Source organism: Humulus lupulus, chromosome 2, assembly GCF_963169125.1.
Source record: "Humulus lupulus chromosome 2, drHumLupu1.1, whole genome shotgun sequence".
Classification (NCBI taxonomy): domain Eukaryota; kingdom Viridiplantae; phylum Streptophyta; class Magnoliopsida; order Rosales; family Cannabaceae; genus Humulus; species Humulus lupulus.
In genome coordinates this window covers 116,844,646-116,867,507 of record NC_084794.1, presented here as the reverse complement: position 1 = coordinate 116,867,507, position 22,862 = coordinate 116,844,646, and the positions used below count along the sequence as shown (strand labels likewise).

The 22,862-nt window shown below is 37.3% G+C and overlaps 2 protein-coding genes and 1 non-coding gene across 3 annotated transcripts; all 3 read right to left on the bottom strand.

The window, feature by feature from the left end:
- Positions 1-7,882: 7,882 nt before the first annotated feature.
- On the bottom strand, positions 7,883-7,989 carry LOC133820804 (small nucleolar RNA R71). The gene has a single exon (XR_009887203.1). It is a non-coding gene; the product is annotated as a small nucleolar RNA R71 (small nucleolar RNA).
- A 4,949-nt stretch (positions 7,990-12,938) lies between these two features.
- On the bottom strand, positions 12,939-15,096 carry LOC133814651 (uridine kinase-like protein 3). Its single transcript, XM_062247586.1, has 6 exons — positions 15,091-15,096; positions 14,872-14,976; positions 14,256-14,316; positions 13,709-13,769; positions 13,433-13,526; positions 12,939-13,004 (listed from the first exon to the last, which is right to left on the bottom strand). Exons 1-6 carry the CDS (start codon positions 15,094-15,096, stop codon positions 12,939-12,941), a joined length of 393 nt encoding a protein of 130 aa, XP_062103570.1.
- On the bottom strand, positions 14,842-19,877 carry LOC133814650 (diacylglycerol kinase 1-like). The gene is made up of 5 exons (XM_062247585.1): positions 19,821-19,877; positions 16,262-16,384; positions 16,015-16,143; positions 15,599-15,684; positions 14,842-15,491 (listed from the first exon to the last, which is right to left on the bottom strand). Exons 1-5 carry the CDS (start codon positions 19,875-19,877, stop codon positions 15,356-15,358), a joined length of 531 nt encoding a protein of 176 aa, XP_062103569.1. The 3' UTR covers positions 14,842-15,355.
- Positions 19,878-22,862: the final 2,985 nt, after the last annotated feature.

The following is a 22,862-nucleotide window of genomic DNA, read 5'->3' as shown; positions in this document are numbered from 1 at the left end:
GCCTACATCAGCCTATGCATTCAACCAATTACTGGGTCTTCCCTCTTTTTCTACACAAGAGGATGAATACTGGCAGTTGGCCCATTTCGAGGAGCCAGACTATGATGTGGTGGCTGAGGTCTTAAGTATGGAAGGGGCACATTTCAGTTATCATAATGGGAGGCCCAAAGAGTTGTTCAGGTGGCAGCTAAACCCAATTGCGAAGGCGTGGTTTTATTTTGTGTGTGCACGTTTATTGCCGACGTCTCACCTGTCCTCTGTTGATCGAGAGCGTTGTTTGTTAGTGTACGCTATCATGACTCAAAAGAAGGTCGATGTGGGTCGCATTATTCGATATAGCATACGCAACATCAGTCGATTCGACACTACCGCTGGTGTCGCCCATGGTACCTTCCTTTCGACTTTATGTAGCACTTATGAGGTACCAACCTTTTCCAGCGATCTAGTCCGGAGGCCAATGGGGGCCATCAATCAGACCTTGTTTACGGCCTTTCCTCCAGCCTGTCTTACGCAGCCTGACTCTACTCAGCCAAATAAGCGCAGCCGGGCTGATGAAACAGGGGGCCCTGATCGCGCTGAGGAGGAGGAAGTAGAAGAAGCGGGTCCCAGCAACCCACATGAAAATTTGGCAATTGGAGGACCGATTGACGAGCACACGCAGAGTACGCATGCTCGATTGGATTACATTATTCAACAAAATCAATATTTAATCCAATCGCAGCAGGCGCAAAATCAGCACTATAATGACTTTATGGTGCAACAAAATGAATATGGGCGGTCTCACATTGAGGAGTTGAATACTTTGGTCACGAGGTGGACTATGAGTTCAGCCGATGAGAATTATTTCACTCCACCGCCACAGTACACTCCATATCAGTGGCCACCTCCACCACCTCCACCGCCATACTGATGTGGCGTCAGGTAAGTTCTCTTCCCTTGTTTTTTTTTTCTTTATCACATTGGGGACAATGTGCGTCTTAAGTTTGGGGGGGAGCTTATTTTGTTTTATTTTTGTTTTCTGCGTTGTTTAGTTTAGTTTAGTTTTCTGTAGTGTAAAAGTTAAACCATCATTCTTGTCTGTACTTGCTTTGTCTTTGCTCGTGAAAAGGAAATTGAATTCAACTGTGTGCTTGGTTCAATTGTTTTAGAGTTGAATTTAAAAAGTTCTGTGGGAAATTTTTTAATATGTTTTGAAAAGACAACATTTTGGATTGTATTATATGAGTTTGACTAGGGTTGGTGGAATGACAATTTGAATCTAATAGAACTTGCATTATTTGGCTTTTGAGGCGAAATTCTTGATGACATGTGTTTAGAAAAGTGATTTAGGCAATTTTTTTTGGATCGATTGTGCCTTTCAAGCCGACCTTGAGTTAATTATCCTTAGTTACCCTTTTGAGCCTTGAATTTGGTTTTTGTTCTTGATCATACTATTTGAGCCTAAATTTCTTAACTTCTTTATTTTTGTTTTCCTTTCCTTTTGTTATCATAAGCATATAATCTGTGGGAAAGAAGAAGGAAAAATAGTAAGAGGTTGTTATGATTGGAATACAGTATGATTGTACAAAAAGAAGAGAGAGAGAAGTCTTTGAAAAAAAAAAAAAAAAAAAAGAATAATATCACTTTGTCACACTCCTTGATCATATATATATATAGAAAATAATAAGTTTGGGGGAGTGTGATTTGAAAAAAAAGAAAAAAAAAAAAAGTGATAGGTCTAGAAAAAGAAAAGAAGAAAATAATGAAAAGTGTTGTCATCTCTCTCTCTAATTGTATAAAAGGGTGATTTTTGGTGCGGTAAAGAAAAATTTGGTTGGTTTTAAGGTTTTATGCTTATGGTAACGATTGAGCTTAAATGAGAATTTCATCTACCCTTACCTAAGCCTAACACTATAACCTGTGAAAGTCCTGTTGATTTCAAAACATGTGTTGTTGACATTAGTGGAGAAGGTCGAGTAATGCAAGCATATTGTAGATTTGGTTTGTGGAATTATCTGGAATGAGTTGAGCATATATGATAGAATGCAAGTGTTGTAGTCATTTTCATGATATATTATTGATTTTCCTAATTGAACTGTATAAGTTGGACTTTAAGGCAATTGAGCTGAAATTCTGGTTATAAATATTGCAATTGAGGTTTCATGAGTGTTGGCAAAGCAGTGTAGATGGTAATGATGGTTTAGCTTGTTCGTTTTTGTGTTTGTTTCTTTTTGTTAGTGTAACTTGGTCTTTACTCGAGGGCGAGTAAAGGTTAAGTTTGGGGGAGTTTGATGAGTCTAGTTTTTATGATGTCTTGGTGATGTTTTTAGTAGTCTTTTATTTTGTTTTTCCTTGTTTTAGTGCGGGTTTACGCTTTGTTTGGTTGTTTTTGTGAATATCAGGAAGAATTGAGCATGTGGAAGGAAATGCCAAAGAAAGGGAAGAAATAATCGAGTTTTTCATCATATTTTGATCAAGAATGGTTCTCAACACCATTTGGAAGTGTTGGTGAAATTTTGGGATGAAAACTTGAAGAATTGAAGAATTCCTTAAGAGCCACGGCATGATCAATGTAGGGCCGCGGCTAGGGGGAGAAACATAAGCATGGTTTTTGAGGACATCTTCGGGCCGCGGCATGGCTAGGTAGAGCCGCGGCATGGATGGGCATTCTGCCCAAAAGACAATGATGCGGGCCGCGGCATGGCTTCAGAGAGCCGCGGCATTGAAAGGATAGTCTGCCCAGAAATTTTGACACGGGCCGCGGCATAGTGTATGTAGAGCCGCGGCCCGCCTCTCTAAAATCTAAAAATCCTAGGTTTTAAAGGACGAAAAAGAAGAGAGAAGGGGTACGGACGAAGGGAGGAGTTCTGGTGTTGAAGGCTCAAGCTTAGAGTATTTTTACATGTTTTTCTTCTTGATGTTATCTTTAAATTCTGTTGTGATTAGCACTATGACTATGAACTAATTTTCTGTTTAGGATGTTCAATTGAATCACTTGAATTTCTATTATGACCTAATGCAATTTTAATTTCCTCTTTTCCAATCTTCTTCAATTCCTTATAACCTGTTCTTATAGATTGATTATTGATTGGCCATCTTTAGTCATATATATATATATGTTTTTAAGTCAAAATCTGAGAAGTGAGATTTAATTATGCTGTGGTTATATTGGACATAATTCTAATTTAGAACGAAAGTATCTGAATTAATTGTGTAACTGTTATTAAGTTGTGGAATTTAATGCTACCTTTGTGGTTCAATTTACCATAGAAATATAGGAAATTGTCACCTAGGTTGAGTTTATAATTCATAGAATGATTATAGGCTGTTGTCTCAACTTGTTAATTGAATTAGGTTAAAATAAGAAGAATTCATACTTGGCATTAGGGAATAATAGGAAGGATAGTTGATGAGATTGAATATCCTAATTGTTTCTCAGTGATTGAATTACGAGTTTTTACTATTAGTTATTATTCTATTTAATTGTCGATTATTATTTCTGCACTCTATCGATTCTTTTGCTGTATTTTACAAAAATCAAGAAATTTTAATTCATCAAATAGAACAAGAGATTAATTGACTGGTAATTGATAATTCAGTCCTTGAGGACGATACTTGGTTTTACCATTTTATTACAAGTTTGCGACTGTGTGCACTTGCATAGCAAAATTATCGCAACATGTCTACTTCATGAGATCTTAGTTCTAACTTAAGTTTGAAAGCATAACATAATAAAGTTTTATAATCTTGAACAATTTTTACTTCAAAAATGAAAAATAGAAACATTACAAGATACACAAAAGTAAACGAAACTTGCTCCATCCTTCAATTCATCATCCTTTGTGCACTTGTCTTTGTTGTGAGTCCATTTGCTTAGCTACAACAAAATTTAAATAATTAATGCTTCAACTTAAAGTTATAATAAACTAAAAGAGTACATAAAAAAAGTTAATTACCTAATTATAACTTTATCAGCTGGCCATGCAATTATACTACCTATAGCATCTTCTATATTAGACATAACTGTTGAAGGCCTCCACAGAAATGCATCATTCTTTCTCACAAGATCTATCCCCACTTTCATAGCACTAGGTCCAAGAGGAACATGGTGAACCTCATCCTTTGGGTCACTTGAAATAAAATAACCTTCTGCAACAATTTCTCCAAATCCAATCCAATCTAATATTTTGCATTTGGAGCCATTGATTTTAATGCAGATATTAGTGAAATAACATCTATAATTGATACTACAACTCAAACTAATCCATACCTCTATAGGTGTTTGGCTAGAGCCAGAAAGTTTTAATGACAAATGTATGCCCCCAATCCCATCATAATAGAGAGGTACCTGCCAAGAAAGAGATGAGGTTAACCATACAATCTACAACACAAAAATTATTGGTGCTCACAGATTCATAAGTAAATTCACGACATAAAAAAATAAGCTTATAAATAGAACCAATACAGGGGAATATTTATCCCCAAGAGATTAAAATGGCCATGGCACTCACATGGCTTCAACAATAGTTGGGTATTTTTAGTTAATAAAATATAAAATATTAAATAGATCTTAATAAATACCTAAACTATAGCCACTATAAAGAAAAAATAAACTTCATTCACACAAACCAAAAGAAACACAACTAATTGGGCTTCACTCAAAGACACATAGATATTGAATAAAACATTTCACAAATCCAAATATTTAGACAATCAACCCAAGCTCTGATTTAATTTTTTTAATAATTGTCTACTCAAACTACTATTCACTAATCTCATAAAACTGTATTGCATTATTATTATTATTTGAAAAACAGAGAAGAAGATAAGACAATGTTAGCAGCATATACATATGTATGTATACGTTTTAGTATTGTTATTATTATTTGAAACTCTTGTTTTAGTGTGTACAAAATATATTTAAAAAGAAAGTCACCGCCCCTATAAATGTGCACAACAAGCAGGAAAATCAGAAAATAAAACAACATAAATATATATTATTACATATATGGTGTATTCATATATCCACTTGATATCTTTTTGATAATTTTGTGTAGTGATGAATGTTGATAATGCTATAGTTTGTGCTAATATAACTAGTTTTACTCAGGGTTGCACTGCAACAGTGCTTCTGGTATGGACTGATGGTGCTGAAAAGTTCTTTGCACAATGTGCAAATGTGGGGGACTCAGCATGTGTTATGAAGTATGTATCATGTTATTTTTGTCTTCCTTAAATATATCTCTGTAAAATTAAAATATCATGAACCAACCCAACCAGCAATGAAATTCAAATAAATCACAAACTCAGAATAAACTTAAGCAATTGATGAAACACATTAACGCACACATGATCATGACAATGAACTTATGATGTTTTAATACAGTTTAGTAACTACTTTCACGTATCATATTATTTTTGTCTTCCTTAAATATATCTCTATAAAATTATTATTGTTTAATACTTATTAGATGTGGTCCAAATATAATTATAGAAGTACCTTGTAGAGTCCAAGAACTTTACTTAGCTAGTTAGATAGTAGTAGTAATAGTAATAGCCAGTAGTAGTTATAGTATTGTTATTACTGTGGATTTTGGTTCAAGCCGGGATTTAGTTGGAAACTCCTAGCAATAGTTATGGATTTTATAAGTTTAACCTATAGTTTAAGAATATTAATTTTAACATAAGGTTTGGTTAATATTGCTGGTTATTAATATGATGATTATTATAACCTAAGGTTTAGATAGAGCCAATAAGAATATGACACTTGTCATATGCATTGTTATTAAGGAATTATTATTTAAATGATAAAATAAGGGAAATATAAGACTTAGTCTTCATCAAAATCTGTTATGAGCGTTGATAAACGAGTTTTAGGCTCGTTTATGGTTCTAGTTTTTATGCTATTTTTCATTAGTCAGGGTTGTTTTATTTCGGATTTATGCTTGTTTGTTCTTGTTTCAGGGTTATTGATGTTAAGTGATGCAAATATTGAAAAGGAGCGAAAATGGAATGAAATCGAGACGGATTTGTGACTTTTGGGTGTTTCTGTAAGTAGCGCTACGGCGCTACCTTGGGAGCGCTGTAGCACTAGGAAGAATTCTTGAAGAGGTTCGGTACTGACTTAAGCGCTACAGCGCTTGGACGCAGTTTTCAGGAAGATAGTTCCTGACTTTAGCGCTATAGCGCTACCAAAAGAGCGCTACAGCGCTGGTGCCCCGTTTTTCCCCTGTATTGTTTCTGAGTTTAGCGCTACAGCGCTACAATGGTAGCGCTATAGCGCTACAATGGTAGCGCTATAGCGCTGGTTTCGCGAATTCTGGCATAATTGGTTATTTTTGATGGGCAATTCAGTCTTTTCCAGAGGGAACTTTCAGTAGGGTTTTTGGGAATCATATAGGCGACTGAGAGAGGTTGAACGGACACGACGACGGCTGGAGTAAGAACACCATATTGGAGGATTCGTCTCTAAGTTTTCTTCATCTTTTTCTGTCAATTTTCATGTTTGTAATTGAACAATTATATGGCTAGAATGAATATCATAGGCTAAATTTTTATTTAGGGCTTTTATGTGAATCTTTTGGAAACCCTTGCTATGGTTTAATGCAAAATTGATATTCTTCATCATCTCTTTCAATTCCTTGCAATCTATGTTAATTGTGCGATTATTGATTGATCAACTCTAATTGCTATTTTATGAATCAAATTGAAATCTGAAAAGTGAAATTTGATATGCTTTGATTGTTCGGATGCAAATTTAATTTAGAACGAAAGTATCTAGATTATTTGTTTATTTTCTGAGTTGCGTGGCTAATGCCTTCTACATGATTCAACTTACCATAGAAATATAGGAAGTTGTCATTTTAGATTGAATTTCATAAGTCTTGACCAGATTATGAATTGTTGTTGCAACTTATAATTGAATAGGGAGAAGGGGATATAGATGCTTGCATTAGGAAATAACAGGGTGGAAAAATAGAGGATCATAATTGTCCTAATTGTATTTTCTTTGTTAATTTGTTTAATTCTTTACTGCGCTTTGTAGTATTTTTCTTAGTTTAAAATCTCTGATAATTGTTTAATCAAATAGAATTAGGGGATTAATTGATTGGTAATTGATAAATCAGTCCTTGGGGACGATACTTGGTTTTACCATTTTATTACAAGTTTGCGACTGTGTGCACTTGTATAGCTATAAATTTCGCAACAAGTTTTTGGCGCCGTTGCCGGGGACTGAAAATAATTATCAATATCAGTCTAATTAATTTTTATTCTAATTTGATTTTAATTTATTTGCTTCTAATCTGTTTAGTTGCTAAATTTTTCCATCTCAGGTGAATTTTGGTATATGCGTGGCAGAAAAGGAAAAGCCACACTTGTTCCTTTGAATCCTGAGATTGAAAAGTCTTGCAATCAAATCAGAAAGAATAAGAGAGAGGCCCAGAATTCTGTGAAGATGGCACAGAATGATGGGGATGGCAGGAATGGTCTAAATCCAGGAGTTGTACAAGGGGTTCAGGCTCAGACCAACGCTGAGAGGAGCCTGAGAGATTATGTGCTACCCACTCTGACGGGAGTACAAAATAGTATACGCCCACCAGCTGTAGAGGCCAACAACTTCGAAATCAAGCCTGCTATTTTACAAATGGTGCAGTCCTCTGTGCAATTCAATGGGTTGCCCTCTGAAGATCCTCACACCCATTTGTCCAACTTCCTGGAGTTGTGTGGAACCTTCAAATATAATGGGGTGAGTGATGACGCAATCAAGCTTAGGCTCTTCCCATTTTATCTAAGGGACAGAGCTAAAAATTGGCTGAACTCTCTGCAGCCAAACTCCATTGTCACTTGGCAAGATCTAGCTCAGAAATTTTTATCCAAATTTTTCCCTCCGTCAAAGGTTGCTAAATTGAGGGGAGAGATAAATAACTTTTGCTAGAATGACGGGGAGTCACTGTATGAAGCTTGGGAACGGTTTAAGGAACTCCTGAGAAGATGTCCTCATCATGGCATTGAACAGTGGATGCTAGTACAGAATTTCTACAATGGTTTATGTCCAACAACCAGAACTATTATAGATGCTGCAGCAGGTGGCACTTTTATGAGCAAGAGCGCAGCTGGTGCTTATGAGCTGCTGGAGGACATGGCTACAAACAACCATCAGTGGTCTGAGGAAAGATCATCAGGAGTCAGAAAGGTAGCTGGGGTGCATAAGCTGGATGCAATTACTGCTTTAACAGCGCAAGTAGCTTCTTTGACCAAGCAGTTGCAACAGAGCAGTCTATCTGCTAATGCGGTTCAGATGGCAGTGAGGTGTGAAATGTGTGGTGGTGCTCATTCTTTCGATCAGTGCCCTATCTGTAATAATAGCACCCCAATGGATCATGCTCAATTTCAAGCGGTGGGAAACTTCCAAAGGCCGCTCAATAATCCATTCTCCAACAACTACAATCCTGGGTGGCGAAATCATCCCAATTTTTCGTGGAAGAATAATCAAGGTCAACAACCTCAGTTTCAGGGCCAATTTCAGAATAACATGCCTCAGCCACCTATGAATCAAGCTTCATCATCACAACAGCTTAGGCCTCAACAACCAATGCCTCAACCTGAGAGACATAATGAACTGCAAGCTGCCTTGTTGACTCTTACTAATACTCAGACTCAATTTATGACTGAGACCAGATCCTCTATTCGAAATCTTGAGACACAAGTTGGGCAGTTGGCCAATATGCTCAATAACAGAACCCAGGGAAGCTTGCCTAGTAACACTGAAGCCAACCCCAAGGAGCAAGTTCAGGCAATTACTCTGAGGAGTGGGAAGCAAACTGAGTATCCTAGACCTCCACAGGCAGAGGTTCAGAATAAAGAGATGGGTGAACAGTCTGGTTCAGAAAGGGTTACTGAAGACCATCAACAGTCAGAACAGAGTCAGCCAGTTGTTATTGAACAGCCAGTTAGAGTTCCATACCCTCAGAGGCTTAGAAAGACTACCCTTGATAAACAGTTTTATAAGTTTCTTGAGGTGTTTAAAAAACTGCACATAAACATTCCTTTTGCGGAGGCCTTGGAGCAGATGCCTAGTTATGTTAAGTTCATGAAGGAGATTCTGTCAAAGAAAAGGAGAATGGAGGACTATGAGACTGTAGCACTCACTGAAGAGTGCAGCGCTATTTTACAAAGGAAGTTACCCCAAAAGCTGAGAGATCCGGGGAGTTTCACCATACCTTGCACCATTGGCAAATTTGAATGTAAGCATGCCTTATGTGATCTGGGGGCAAGTATCAATCTGATGCCCTTATCTGTGTTTAAAAGACTTGGTTTGGGGGAGGCAAAACCAACAACTGTCACTTTACAGCTCGCAGATCGATCGTTAACACATCCACGAGGTATTATTGATGATGTTCTTGTGAAGGTGGATAAGTTCATATTTCCCGCTGACTTTATTGTTCTGGACATGGAGGAGGACACAGATGTCCCCATTATTCTTGGGAGGCCATTTCTAGCCACAGGCCAAGCTCTTATTGATGTTCACAAAGGAGAGCTTAAGCTTAGAGTTCAAGGAGATGAGGTTGTCTTTAATGTCTTCAAGTCTATGAAGTATCCGGTGGCTAGTGACAGTTGCTTTAGTGTGGATATGATAGAAAAGGCAGTCTCCAAGAGAAGGATGAGCAGTGATGCCTTAGAGGCAGTATTATTGGGTGATGAGGGCGATGATGATGAGGATGCTGAGATCAGAGAATGTGTCAACTGGATCAACTCGTTCTTACCATATTGGAAGAAGTTCCAAGAATTAGCGGATGCGATTGATAAACCGCTAACCTCCATTCAGCAGCCACCACCGTTGGAACTAAAGGTTCTCCCAGATCACTTGCAATATGCTTATTTGGGAGAGAATGAAACTTTACTGGTCATTGTGTCAGCTGACTTGTCAAAGGTAGAATTGGAGAAACTGTTGAGGGTTCTAAGGAAGCATAAATTGGCCATTGGGTGGACCTTGGTAGATATTAGAGGAATCAGCCCAGCGACAGTGATGCATAAAATCTTATTGGAGGAGAATAGCAAGCCATCCATAGAGGCTCAGAGAAGACTCAATCCAGCCATGAAGGATGTAGTATTGGAGCAGATTCTTAAATGGTTGGATGTTGGGGTGATCTACCCAATTTCTGATAGTGCATGGGTGAGCCTTGTACAAGTGGTACCTAAGAAGGGTGGAATGACTGTGGTGAAAAATGAGAACAATGAACTCATTCCAACAAGGACTGTAACGGGGTGGCGGATTTGTATAGACTACCGCAAGCTTAATAAGGCCACAAGGAAGGATCATTTTCCTTTGCCTTTCCTTGATCAGATGCTTGACAGATTGGCAGGCCATAGCTACTACTGTTTCTTGGATGGGTATTCTGGGTATCATCAGATCGCTATTGCACCAGAGGATCAAGAGAAAACAACATTCACATGTCCTTATGGCACATTTGCTTTCAGGAGAATGCCATTTGGACTATGCAATGCCCCTGCAACATTTCAACGGTGCATGATGGCCATATTTTCAGACATGGTAGACTGGTGTATTGAGATTTTCATGCATGATTTCTCTGTTTTTGGTTCATCATTCGACCTTTGTTTGGGTAATTTGGAGAACGTGCTGCGTCATTGTGAGATGGCTAATCTGGTGTTGAATTGGGAGAAATGCCATTTTATGGTGAAAGAGGGGATTGTCCTTGGCCATAAAATTTCAAGTGAAGGAATTGAGGTAGATAGAGCAAAAATTTCTACCATTGAAAGGCTGCCTCCACCAGTTTCAGTCAAAGGAGTCAGAAGTTTTCTTGGTCACGCTGGGTTCTATCGAAGATTCATCAAAGATTTCTCAAAGGTGTCTAAGCCTCTCTCGAATCTGCTTATGAATGGAGTTGTCTTTGATTTTAATGACGAATGTTTGAGGGCATTCAATTTGCCTAAAAAATATGCATATTAAAGATGTTATTATGTTTTTCATTGAGGTTTCAGAATTTTGTTATCTATATCATGTGAGTTACAATACATCTTGAGAGGAGTAGTATAATCTTTTTGGGGTTATTACTAATTACATGTTGCCTAGAACCTGTATCATATTCCAATTGATTTTTTTTTTCCTTTTCTCATAAATAGTTCTTTTGTTAATGAGATGTTACTCTTTCTTTTGTATTTGGTTTTTGATGTATATATTCAAACTAAAAAAAATTATGTACTGGCCTTGCATTAAAAAATCTTTTACATGTTATTACCCAAGTTTTTGAATTGCAAGAAGCTATTTTTATAATTATTCTAATACATTTCTCCACATGGGTTTGGATTCTACTTTCAAATTTATGTGAGTTTTTGAAGTTTATTAGATATACATCAAATAACTAACAGAAAATCAGAAAACATTTCAGCCATATTTATTAACCAACCATCAATCATTATCAATTCAAAATATTCAAACAACACACAAGTTTTCTTCCTTATCTCGCCGCAGCACACAAATTTCTCAGAACCTACTTCACTAAGACACACAAATTCTCAACCTTCTGTTATCACCGCAGCACACAATAATAATAATAATTTGAGGACCTACTTCACTATGGATGAATATCTAAGATATTTAAACTCCTCTAACATTTGCAAAATATTTTAACAAAAAGAAAAGAGAACATACCTCTTGCAAACTGCTACAAATAAAGTTCCTTCCAATTTGAAATCCAATGAAGCCACTAAAATGAAAGCAAATTTACATACCAATTAATAAACTATCAACATCATTCGACCTTTAATTAGGAGTCATCATTAAAAAAAATTACAACTCTTACAACCAAGAAACTATCCAAACCCGCTATAGAGTCCTTGGAAACTAGAGCTCACAAAATAAAAAGAACAACAAAACTCTTAAATACAACGACAAGAGGTAGCAAAAGCAGCAGAAAAACTAAATTGAGAAAGAAATAAATAGAAACAGCCATTTACTTCTCACAGGGGAATGAAAAGTTAGCTTTTTCTCTTTTGTACAATTCACCCAGACATTTACTTGAGCCGTGAATTATATAAATTTGACCCACAATAAAACTCTCCATTACATAAATTCGTCTAATAGCTAAGCTATGTTCATAAAGAAAATTTAAAAAAAGTGCTACAATATGAATTCTTTGATAATGAATAGGAAGCTAATTGCACGGAACAATTTTGCAGTGATCACAAGATGCATAACCAAGTTTTTCAAGTTTACAATTGAGATAAAAAAATCGTCAATTATTGATGTGGTAGTGATATAATGGTATTTCCTCACCCTTAATTTAAATAACTAAAAAAAAAGTATGATAATTTAATGAGGTAACACTTTGGTGGTGATTGTCCTTTAAAGGTGAGATAAGGAACCGAAAAAGAGTCACGACAAACTCTAATCAAATGCTAATACCTAGGTCTGTAAGCAGGGTTGTTAAGTGGTTACCACATTTTTTCCCTTAGAATATTACTTGACACTAAGACTAATCTGACAAATTCAACTTTTACACTAAAAAAATTCAAGCAAAGAAAATGTTAGATTGTTCAAATGCATTAGATAGTTGACGCACTGGCATGAGAAACTGAGGTTCAATTCAAGAAAAAAACAAAGATGGGGCACACTGATGTCACCTACTCATTAAGATACCACATAGATGGGTCACTGATGTGATCTATACCAAGCTTAACACTGTCAAGGTCCTATTTTAATCGTACCAGGTAAGCCTATACCATTTGAAATATAGAACCATTGTGTCTAAAAGAGTGATTGCTTAATCTAACAATGATAAGATACGGTTCAGTATACACAACTGTCAACAACACTTAAAACATTTGTCCAAATACCAAATAGCCCAAAAAGAATATAGTGAGATATAAATTGTCCATTCATATAGTAATTACTGACTAAGATGGCCATAAACGAACCAAGTGATGTATTGGAATAGCTGTCAATGTTCCAAATCTGCCGTTAATTCGTCCAAAAATTTCATGGACCTGGCTTGTGAGTTTTTGATCTGTAAAAATGCAATATGAAACAGTGTATTAATTGAATTTTAGCAACAAAGCAAACAAAATGCACTTAGAATTGACAGTAAAAAGATGGAGAGACAAAATAAAACTATATTCATTAATGGTTCAAACTTAACATAAAGAATCATATTCCAACTCAAATGTCCAAAAAAATCATCATTTTCACGTGACTGAAATTAATTGTATAGTTTTATGATTCCATCCTTGAAACAAAGAGTGTAATAAATATAAAATATGTAGACTTCAGTAATTGATGATTTCAGATTTTTATAATCTTTAAGAATAGTAGACTTTTTTCTTTCTTCTTCTTTTCTTATTTGGTCTTATTGAATAAATGTAAAGTATAGACTTGGAAATGTTTATAACATTAAATAGAAATAAAAAAGATGATTAGAATAGAGGGAATCGAAACCTGCTGGCCATTGTCTCCTTTTCTGTGGATTAGAATTTTCCCAATATTGATTCCCTTACAACATGCTCTCAGAGCATTCTCCATACTCTCACCGCTGTAATGACAAGAATAAGTGTGCAATGAGAATATATCGAATTAGTACATTGTGAAAAATTACAACTTTGAATCTTATTTTTTGGCCCAAGAATAGAAATCCTCTAGAGTTTGCTTCCAAATATAAAATTTATATGAAAAACTGACAAAAAAACACATGCCATAATTGCTTTGCGAAATTACCTCCTGATTATAGACACACCACATAATCTCTTACAGAAATCTACACCAGTATACACGGACTCTGCGAAAGACAGGAGATGTAAATTAGCTATCAGCAATTACAGTTTCAAGAAATTGGACTCTCTTAGCGAAATCAAAATTAGAAAAAGAAAACAAAATAATGAAGGTATCATCTATATAGCATAAACTAACTTTAGTCTTTGAACAGCAAACATGCATATGAAGCATGGGTCCTAAACTGTCATATTAGGACAGTTAATATTAGATTTTCCTTTTTAAAGATTTGCAATACTGACATATGCTTTGCTTTTCTAATATGAGTAGTGGCACTTAATTGTTGAGGCTAAACAGTTAATGCCCTCACATTCAGACAAGAAGCTAATGTTACTCATATGCTAAAAATTTTCCTGTTTAAAAAAAGAAAAAAGGAAAAGTTACAATATGATAAGTAATTTTTCACATATAAGCTGAAGGAACCCATTAAAAATGAAAACAGAAAACTGAAAGGGACAAAGAACTAAAAAATTCCATTTGACTGTCAGCTTACCAGTTGGAGTGACCACCTGTTTTTCTGTAAATGGAAAATGTCCCAGACCATGCTCAACGACCTGGTAATAATTTCAAGATCATTACTCATTGACTAATCCCATTCTCAAAATGCAAAACCATAAATAAACCATTCTCAAAATATATGATTCCCTCTATGCACATAACAAGGTTTTGCAATCTATCACATAAATGCAAAATAAAAGCAAGGAACAAAGACAGATATAGAAGTTTGTCATGTATTCTCATTAGTTATACCAATTAAGTAATGAACATCAAAAGCTAAAATGGCTTGCTGTTTATTAATTTATTCCAACAAAAACTGAGAAATTACCTTATAAATCATTGAGTTTGTGAGCGTTTTTCTTGCTCAAATTTGACTCTTTCTCTCCATTTCCAGGCATAGCTAATTCTTTTGCAAAAATAAGTGCCTAGCAAAGAACCAACATCAAAAACTCCCATGAAAACAAAATAAAGCCGAGAGCACATTAAATTACCCTATACAAGTTATTCATGTTCTATTTTATTTGGAATTCAGTAAAAAGATTTGTATAACATAATATTGTGTTTTTCAATACGATTTTGATTTCAGTTTGAACAAAACAAATGCATGTCACTTGAATCAGCATCCAAAGAAGATCTGAAACTGGTTTTTCAGAATTACAACTAGAGAATGAGATAGCGAAACCATTTTTCAAAATCCCAAAACCTAAATTCTCAATCTAAACAAGTCATAACAAAACATAAATAGAACCAAGGAAAGCTTAAAAACAACCCTGAATTTTTATCAACAACTCCATTAAACACCTGATTGCCATCCCAATTTTTAAACTTACAAGCATAATGAAAAAAAAAAAATACACTCTGAATCTTTAAACAAGAGGGAAAGTTTTTAGTTCAACAAGTGTCACATGCTGATGCAATTGTTTTAAAAGTTAAAAAAAGGACCCATGTGTCATAGAAATCACTCCATTGTGATATTGAATCCTTGATTTTTAGCTTGCACATAACAAGGTTTTGCAATCTATCACATAAATGCAAAATCAAAGCAAGGAACAAAGACACATAAATAAAATAGAAAATAACTGCTAAGTATATTGGCTACCTCGTGAATAAGCAAGCCTGAATAAGAAGAGAAACATTCATATAACAGCAAGCAAAAAATATCCATTTCAGAGGAGCAATAGGGTCACATGGACCTTCTTTTGGAGCCCGCATCCTCATCATAATATGCCAACTATTCACAATCAAATAGGGAACAACAATTAGTACCTACAACTGAGAACGACAGAAGATTTCATAGAAAAAAAAATAAGTGCTAAAGAAAGTAACAACTGCTCTGACCTGTCGATTTTCATTTCCTTAGCATCCATTACTTGACGCAAAAATGACTTTACCGCATTTTCATCTGTCCCAGGATTTTTCTTCCCCTGTAGCACCAATTAATATGGCTACTGATTAAACTGAAGTTCATAACACGGTAAATGAAAATAGTTTCTGTACTCAGTAGCTTAAATAAAGTATGATTTTTTTTCAGTAAATGTGAATATCAACACTTTTTCAGGGGTTTTAACATTAAAAGATTCAGCTCAACATCAAACATACCATCAAGAAGTGGCTTATGAGTCAAAACAAGATGAAAGGATATGCCACAACGATATATACATATATATATGTATATATCTCTGAATCGGTAAAGAAAGCTTTAACAGGTATAATGAACAAGTAGAAGTGATTTGAAATGTTCATGTTCTTCCTACCCAACCAAATGCAAATGGAAGATTGTTTCCTGTTCCTAAGGGCACTGTTGCAATTGCTGGTGGATGAGATAACTTGAGATCAGAAACAACTCCAAGAAGCCACCCTGTGGTTCCATCACCACCTGCAACCTGAAGAGAGCAAAATACATGTCAACTCTCCAATTACAAATTTAAAAAGAGTCATCATATTCTATATAATATTATATCATCATAAAGGGTAAGACTAAATTTTTTAACAAAAACTCACAATTAATCTCAAGTTCTCCTGGATATGAGTGGCAAACTTATCTCCTTCCCTCTGCAACTTTGCAAGATTAACATAAATTCGGCGCAAAATCTTATCCGGACCTTCTTCCCCCAAATAAAAAACCTGAAGAAAATTAGCATCTTCCAAATCAACATCACACTCACACACACAAACACAATTTATATATAAGGGGTATATAAATATACCTGGTTTTCATTGAGAAGAGACCTATAGGTCACAAGAAGATCACCACCAAGTTGGCCTCCACTTTTGGAATTGATGAAAATGATGACCGGACACTTGGGTTCATCTTCAGGAGAAATACGAGAGAGAGACTTCGTGAGGGCGGAGAGGGCGGAGTGAGTCTTCGTGAGTGAGAGATGGAGGCTGAGAGAAATCTTTCGGGTAACTTAGATTTAGGGATTTGCCAGATGAGACTAACAAAAAAAAATTCATTTTGGCGCCTGAGTTTTATTCATATGGCGCCAAAATATGTCTTCCGTGTATTTTTAATCCCACAACAATAATAGCACTTCTAAATATATGCTATTCTTTAATGCAATATATATTAAATATTGTTGTAGTGGGGGTCGATTAGGCTTCCGGTCACAGCAGGAACTGCACCTGCAAATAGGATATTACTTACTACTTTTATAGTAGTTGATTGTCCTTCTACATATAATGTTGTGATTGGAAGGCCTATTCTAGTCGACATGCGAGTTGTGACCTCGGTCTGGCACCTTGCCATGAAGTTTCCAACTAATGCAGGGGTAGGATGCATGTTGGTAAACCAATAAGAAGCTTGGGAATGCTATAATTGCTCGATTACCTAGGTGAAAAGGGTTGGATCGAGAGAAGGAGCTGAGAAAGGGTTGCTATTGGCTAAAAAGGTACAAGCCCAATTAGGTGAGCAGGTTACCAAATAGGGTGTTGCCCAAAGTGAGGGTAGGGATTTAAATCCTCGCTTTGGGGATTTTGAAGAAGATGTAGGACCAGTCGAGGACCTCGAGGAGGTCCATCTTGATGAGTCAGATCCGACCAGGGTTGTGAAAGTCGGTAAGAACTTAGAAACAACAACAAAGCAAAAACTGGTGGAATTTTTGAAGAAGAACCAGGAGGTGTTTGCCTGGTCGCATAAAGATATGGTTGGGATTGACCCAATCGTTATCATCCATGTCTTGAACATAGATAAAAGTTTTCCACCAGTACAATAGAAAATGAGACTGCTCGACAAAGATAGATCAAAAGCGTTAAAAAAAGAAGTCGAGAATCTAAAGGAGAACAGATTCATCAGGGTAGCGTTTTATCCATCGTGGGTCTCTAATCCCGTGCTAGTTCTCAAGCTGAATGGCAAGTGGAGAACATGCGTGGATTTCACAGACCTCAATAAAGCCTGCTCAAAGGATTGTTTCCCACTCCCAAGGATCGACCAGCTGGTCGATGCCACATCTGGGCACAAGATCATATCATTCATGGATGCATATTCTGGATATAATCAGATCAGTATGCACCCACCTGATGAGGATAACACTAGCTTTCGGATCGATATAGGGCGTTACTATTACAAAGTAATGCCCTTCGGTTTGAAAAACGCTGGTGCGAATTACCAGCGACTATTCAATCACATGTTCAAAGAACTGATCGGTGTTAACATGGAGGTATATGTTGATGACATGCTAGTTAAGTCAAAGAAGGCAGAATAACACATTCGGGATTTGCAAGAGTGCTTCAATATCTTAAACAAATAACAGATGAAGCTGAATCCCCTTAAGTGTTCATTTGGAGTTGGATCGGGGAAATTTTTGGGATTCATAGTGAACTCATGAGGTATCGAGGCTAATCCTGAAAAGATCAAGGTTCTAATCGAGATGAAGTTGCCAACAAAAATAAAAGATGTTCAGAGTCTAACTAGGAGGATTGCTGCTTTAAGTAGATTTATTTCCAAATCAACGGACAAGTGTGTTCCATTTTTTAATCTACTTAGGGGCAATAAGAAATTTGAGTGGACGGAAGAATGCAAGCAGGCCTTCCAGGCTCTGAAGTCTCATATGTTGTAATCACTGATTTTGTCCAAACTGGTCGAGAAAGAAACTTTCTTCATCTATCTGGCTGTCACCGAGTATGTTGCTAGCGCTGTCCTGATCAGAGAGGAGGAACATGTTCAAAAAGTTGTGTATTATATAAGCAAGAGGCTAATAGGAGCAGAACTGTGATATCTGCCCATTGAAAAATTAGCCTATTGCTTGATTTTAGCCTCCAGAAAGTTGCGACCATACTTCCAAGCTCATCCCATCGTCGTACTCACCGACCAGCCACTACGGCAAGTCCTGCAGAAACCAGAAGCCGTCGGTCGATTGTTGAAATGGGCAGTTAAACTTGGACAGTTTGATATTTCTTACTCACCACAAGCAGCTGTGAAGGGACAAACTCTAGTAGATTTTGTCGCAGAGTTTACTGGGCTCTAGGATAATGAGCCGATTGAAGAGTCTAAACTCCAAAACCAAACTCCTTCCTGGAAGTTGTTCATAGATGGCTCTTCCAATGAGCACAATGTTGGAGCAGGTTTGATCTTAATCACACCTGAAGGACATCGATTTCACTGTGCAATTAGATTCGACTTCACGGTGTCCAATAACGAAGCCGAATATGAAGCTCTACTCGCAAGATTAAGATTAGCCAAGGATATGGACATAAATTCACTTGAAATCTATTGTGACTCCCAGTTAGTGGTTAATCAAATTAATGGAGAATATCAACCCAGGGGTCTGAAGATGGTTGCTTACTTGAACAAGGAAAATGACTTATTGGTACAGTTCGAAAAGTATACTCTCCAGCAAGTACCTCGCGACCAAAACTCAAATGTAGATGCTTTGGACAAGTTAGCAAGCATGAAGGATGCTGACACCTTGAATACAGTTGAACATTTGTCTGCACCAAGCATTCAAGCAGAAGAGTCTTCCCTAGTAATTCAAGCAACAAACACATGGATGACACCCTTCATTGAATACTTAGAACATGGAGTGCTGCCAATGGACTCAAAAAAGATCCTAAGGCAAGGATACTTTTGGCAAACGATGAATGAAGACTTTGTGGATTTTGTTCAAAAGTGTGACAAGTGCCAGAGGTTTTCCAAGATATCACGAACAACCCCTAATGATCCAAAATAGATGCAGAGTCTGTGGCCATTCGCAGTGTGGGGAATAGATTTGATCGGGTATTTACCCACGGGAAAATGCAATGTCAAGTATGTTGTGGTTGCTGTTGACTACTTCACAAAGTGAGCCGAAGTTGAACCGATTGTAACAATAACGACCACATTTTGTGGTCAAGAACATTGTGTGTCGTTGTGGGTTTCCAAGAAAGATTGTCTCAAATAATGGCATGCAATTTGATAGTGATCTATTCACAGATTTTTGCAAAAGGCACGAGATTATCAAGAGTTTTTCTTCAGTAGCCCATCCGCAAGCAAGCAGACAGGTTGAAGCTGTCAACAAAACACTGAAGGATACCCTGAAGAAAAGACTTGAAGAAGTGAAAGGGGCATGGCCAGAACAATTACCTGAAGTCTTTTGGTCGTATAGAACGTCCCATCAAATAGCAAAAGGCCATACTCCATTTTCCTTGGCCTATGTATATGAACCTATTGCCTGTTGAATTACATCCACCATCGCATAGAAGGTTGGCATACGACCAGAGTGTTAATAGACAGTTATTAATGGAATCTTTGGATTTGGTCGACGAAAGGCGTGAGCAAGCTCAACTCCGAGTAACAGCTTACCAACAAAAGGTCGCTCGGTATTTCAACTCTAAAGTACGCGAAAGAAAATTTAACGTGGGAGATTTGGTACTTAGAAGAGTCTTTTTCAACCCCCGCGAACAAGCTGCTGGCGTGCTCGGACCTAATTGGGAAGGTCCATACCAAATTGAAGAAATCCTTCAACCATGCACCTATAAACATGCTCGCTTAAATGGAGATCTCATTCCTAGTTATTGGAATGGAGAACACCTATGCAAGTATAATCAATAAAACAATTCTTTTTAAAGAATTGGCTTGTATTAATTTCACTTTTTACAAGTTTATGAACAAGGGTTAGTCAATCATATGACTAATCGCTTATAAGTGTAAGATTAAATTTTTGATCACTCATACAGACACGATTGTCCATTTATTATGAGAAATAAAAGGAACTGTGTGCAACCAGTTATTCTTGCCAATTATTGTATTTATTACAACTATTTGCTCATTACGTGTGTTGTTTTGTCATTTGCTCATTACTATTTATAAGTCTTGGTCTTGGCAAGTGACCGAGGCCCTTAAGCTCCTCAATCACTTGGGGGGCATATAAGGTACTAAGCAAGCAAAGCATATCAACAGGCATATGTAAACACACGAGCAAAATAAGGGAAAGCATACTACGGTACTTAGAGTATTTTTCAAAATTTTGTTAAATCAAAACAAAGTGCTATGCTAAGTTCGGTCATGCGAACAGATGTTATAATAAATTGCAAATATTATAATATCAAGAAGTAAAATATTTTACATCGTGAGCAGTTTCTACTCAGATGTAATTGTTAATTTAAAGTAAAAGCTGCCAACACAGCAAAAAATTGTCTTGACATCACGAACCGTGGTTTGTGTGTCCTAGTTACAAATTAAATTAATAAAGTTAAGAAGCAGCAGGAGCAATTGGAGGATCTTGCTGAGGCTGCTGGTCGACTGTGGTATCAGCACCCTTATCAACGCCTTCAATGCCCATGGCCAAAGAAATCTTAGGGGATCCCTGAGCTGTCTCCTCTTCAAGACGAGCAATGCACTTCGCTGTCTCAGCCTGCTTCATACGCTTTGGTAAATAATCAAAGTTTGCCTTGTGGTTATTTTTCTAGAACATATAAAAGCAATTAAATGACGCTCCCCTGAACCTCTCCAAGTCACTAGCGTTAGTTTCTTCAAGCAATTTAACTCGCTCCTCCAACTCAACAATTTCTTTCCTACTAATAACTAGTTCGTCTTGGACTTTGGAGGCCTCTTTTCAACAATGAAGACTCCTTGTACCTCTCTTTAGACTTCGTGACTTTGACCAGGGACTTTGGAGGCAATCTTCTCCTCAGCAGCTCTTAGATGTTCGACATTTTTCTCCTCGGCCGCCTTGAGCTGCTCATCATGTTTGGCCTCAACTGCTTTGAGCTGCTCACCAAGTCTCTCCTCAAACTCTTTGGCATATTCAGCAGCCATCGCCTCTAAGCGGTGCCAACTAGTGCTCATGGTTAGAACTCCCTGTGATCAGAGAAAAGATAAAGTTGTTAGTAGAAATAAAAGAACAAGGCAAACAATTAAAACACAGCAAAAATGGCAACTTACATTGAGTATTTCGTTCAGCCCGTGGCTAAAGATTTGGTCGACCTTCATGGAGCCAGTGTTGTTGATGGCTTCTCGGCTGCACCGATGCCTTGATAGCTTCTTCAGCTTGCCGTTGGTTGAGTTGAAGACTATGGTCATGAGGGCCTCTCCTTGAGTATTTCCTGTCTGATCAAGAGGATTCTGGTGCGGGAGCTGGTGGAGGAGTCTAGTCAATGGAAGCTGGTAGAGGAGTTTGGTCGATGGAAGCTGGAGGAGGATTAGTTTCCTTGGAAGGTGCAGGTGCAAGAGGGTCCTCAGTCCTCGCTCTTTTCTTGGAAGGTTTGCTGCAACCTTCCCCACGGTGCCATCTGCTTTCCTTCTTCCTGCTAACAGGAGCAGTAGTTTTGGGTTGGCTGTATAGATCAAATGTGTCGTTGGAAGGCATGACTACATGATATAAACAAACGATTAGGCAATATAAATTGAGATATTTACTAAAGCAAGGAAATAAGAGTAAGAAAAAGTAATATACTCGAGCCATTATTATTGGTCGATACATTATCTATTGTACTACTGCTACACTCACTCTCTACCTTGAAGAAGTCTGAATTTAAACTAGTCGCATATTTAAAGTTGGTGTCCCCATCAAATAAATGACAGGGAATGGGCAAACTGTCTAAGAGTAAGAAGTCAGTACCGTTCTCATCCGAGGATTCAAGTATGGGCTCGGGGTTTTCAAGAAGTTTTTTCTTGCCATTCCCATGTTGAGCAAGGACAGCAACTGCTCATGGAGTGCTGGAAGGCTCCCTGATGGTCACTCCTGTAGCCCGCCTCCTCGGGGGCTATGACACATCTTGGTGCTGCTCGGGGATATCTCCTCCAGTAGCACTCCTAGCTATTGACTCCCTCACATCCTGGTGTGGTGCAAAAAGGCTGACCAGCCTTAGATTGATCTCCGTGACCAGCTCTTTAACAGTCCTCTCAATGTCCATAATGCTGGCTAGGACTGCTGCCTTTATCTCCATTTCTGGACTAGGGTCTAATCGACACCATGGACCTAAACAACATCGAAGTTCTAAATAATGTATAGAGAAGCTAAAAGAAATCAAGTGACCAATGAGAAAAAGATTTACCTCCTCAATTGAAGGCCAGGTTGTCAGCAGCCAGGTCTGTTGTAAGAAAGTACTTCCCTACATTGGACTTGTGGGTGATGTCGCTTAGGAATGTGCGAGCGAACTCCTGATGGTAGAAGTGGAAGAACCC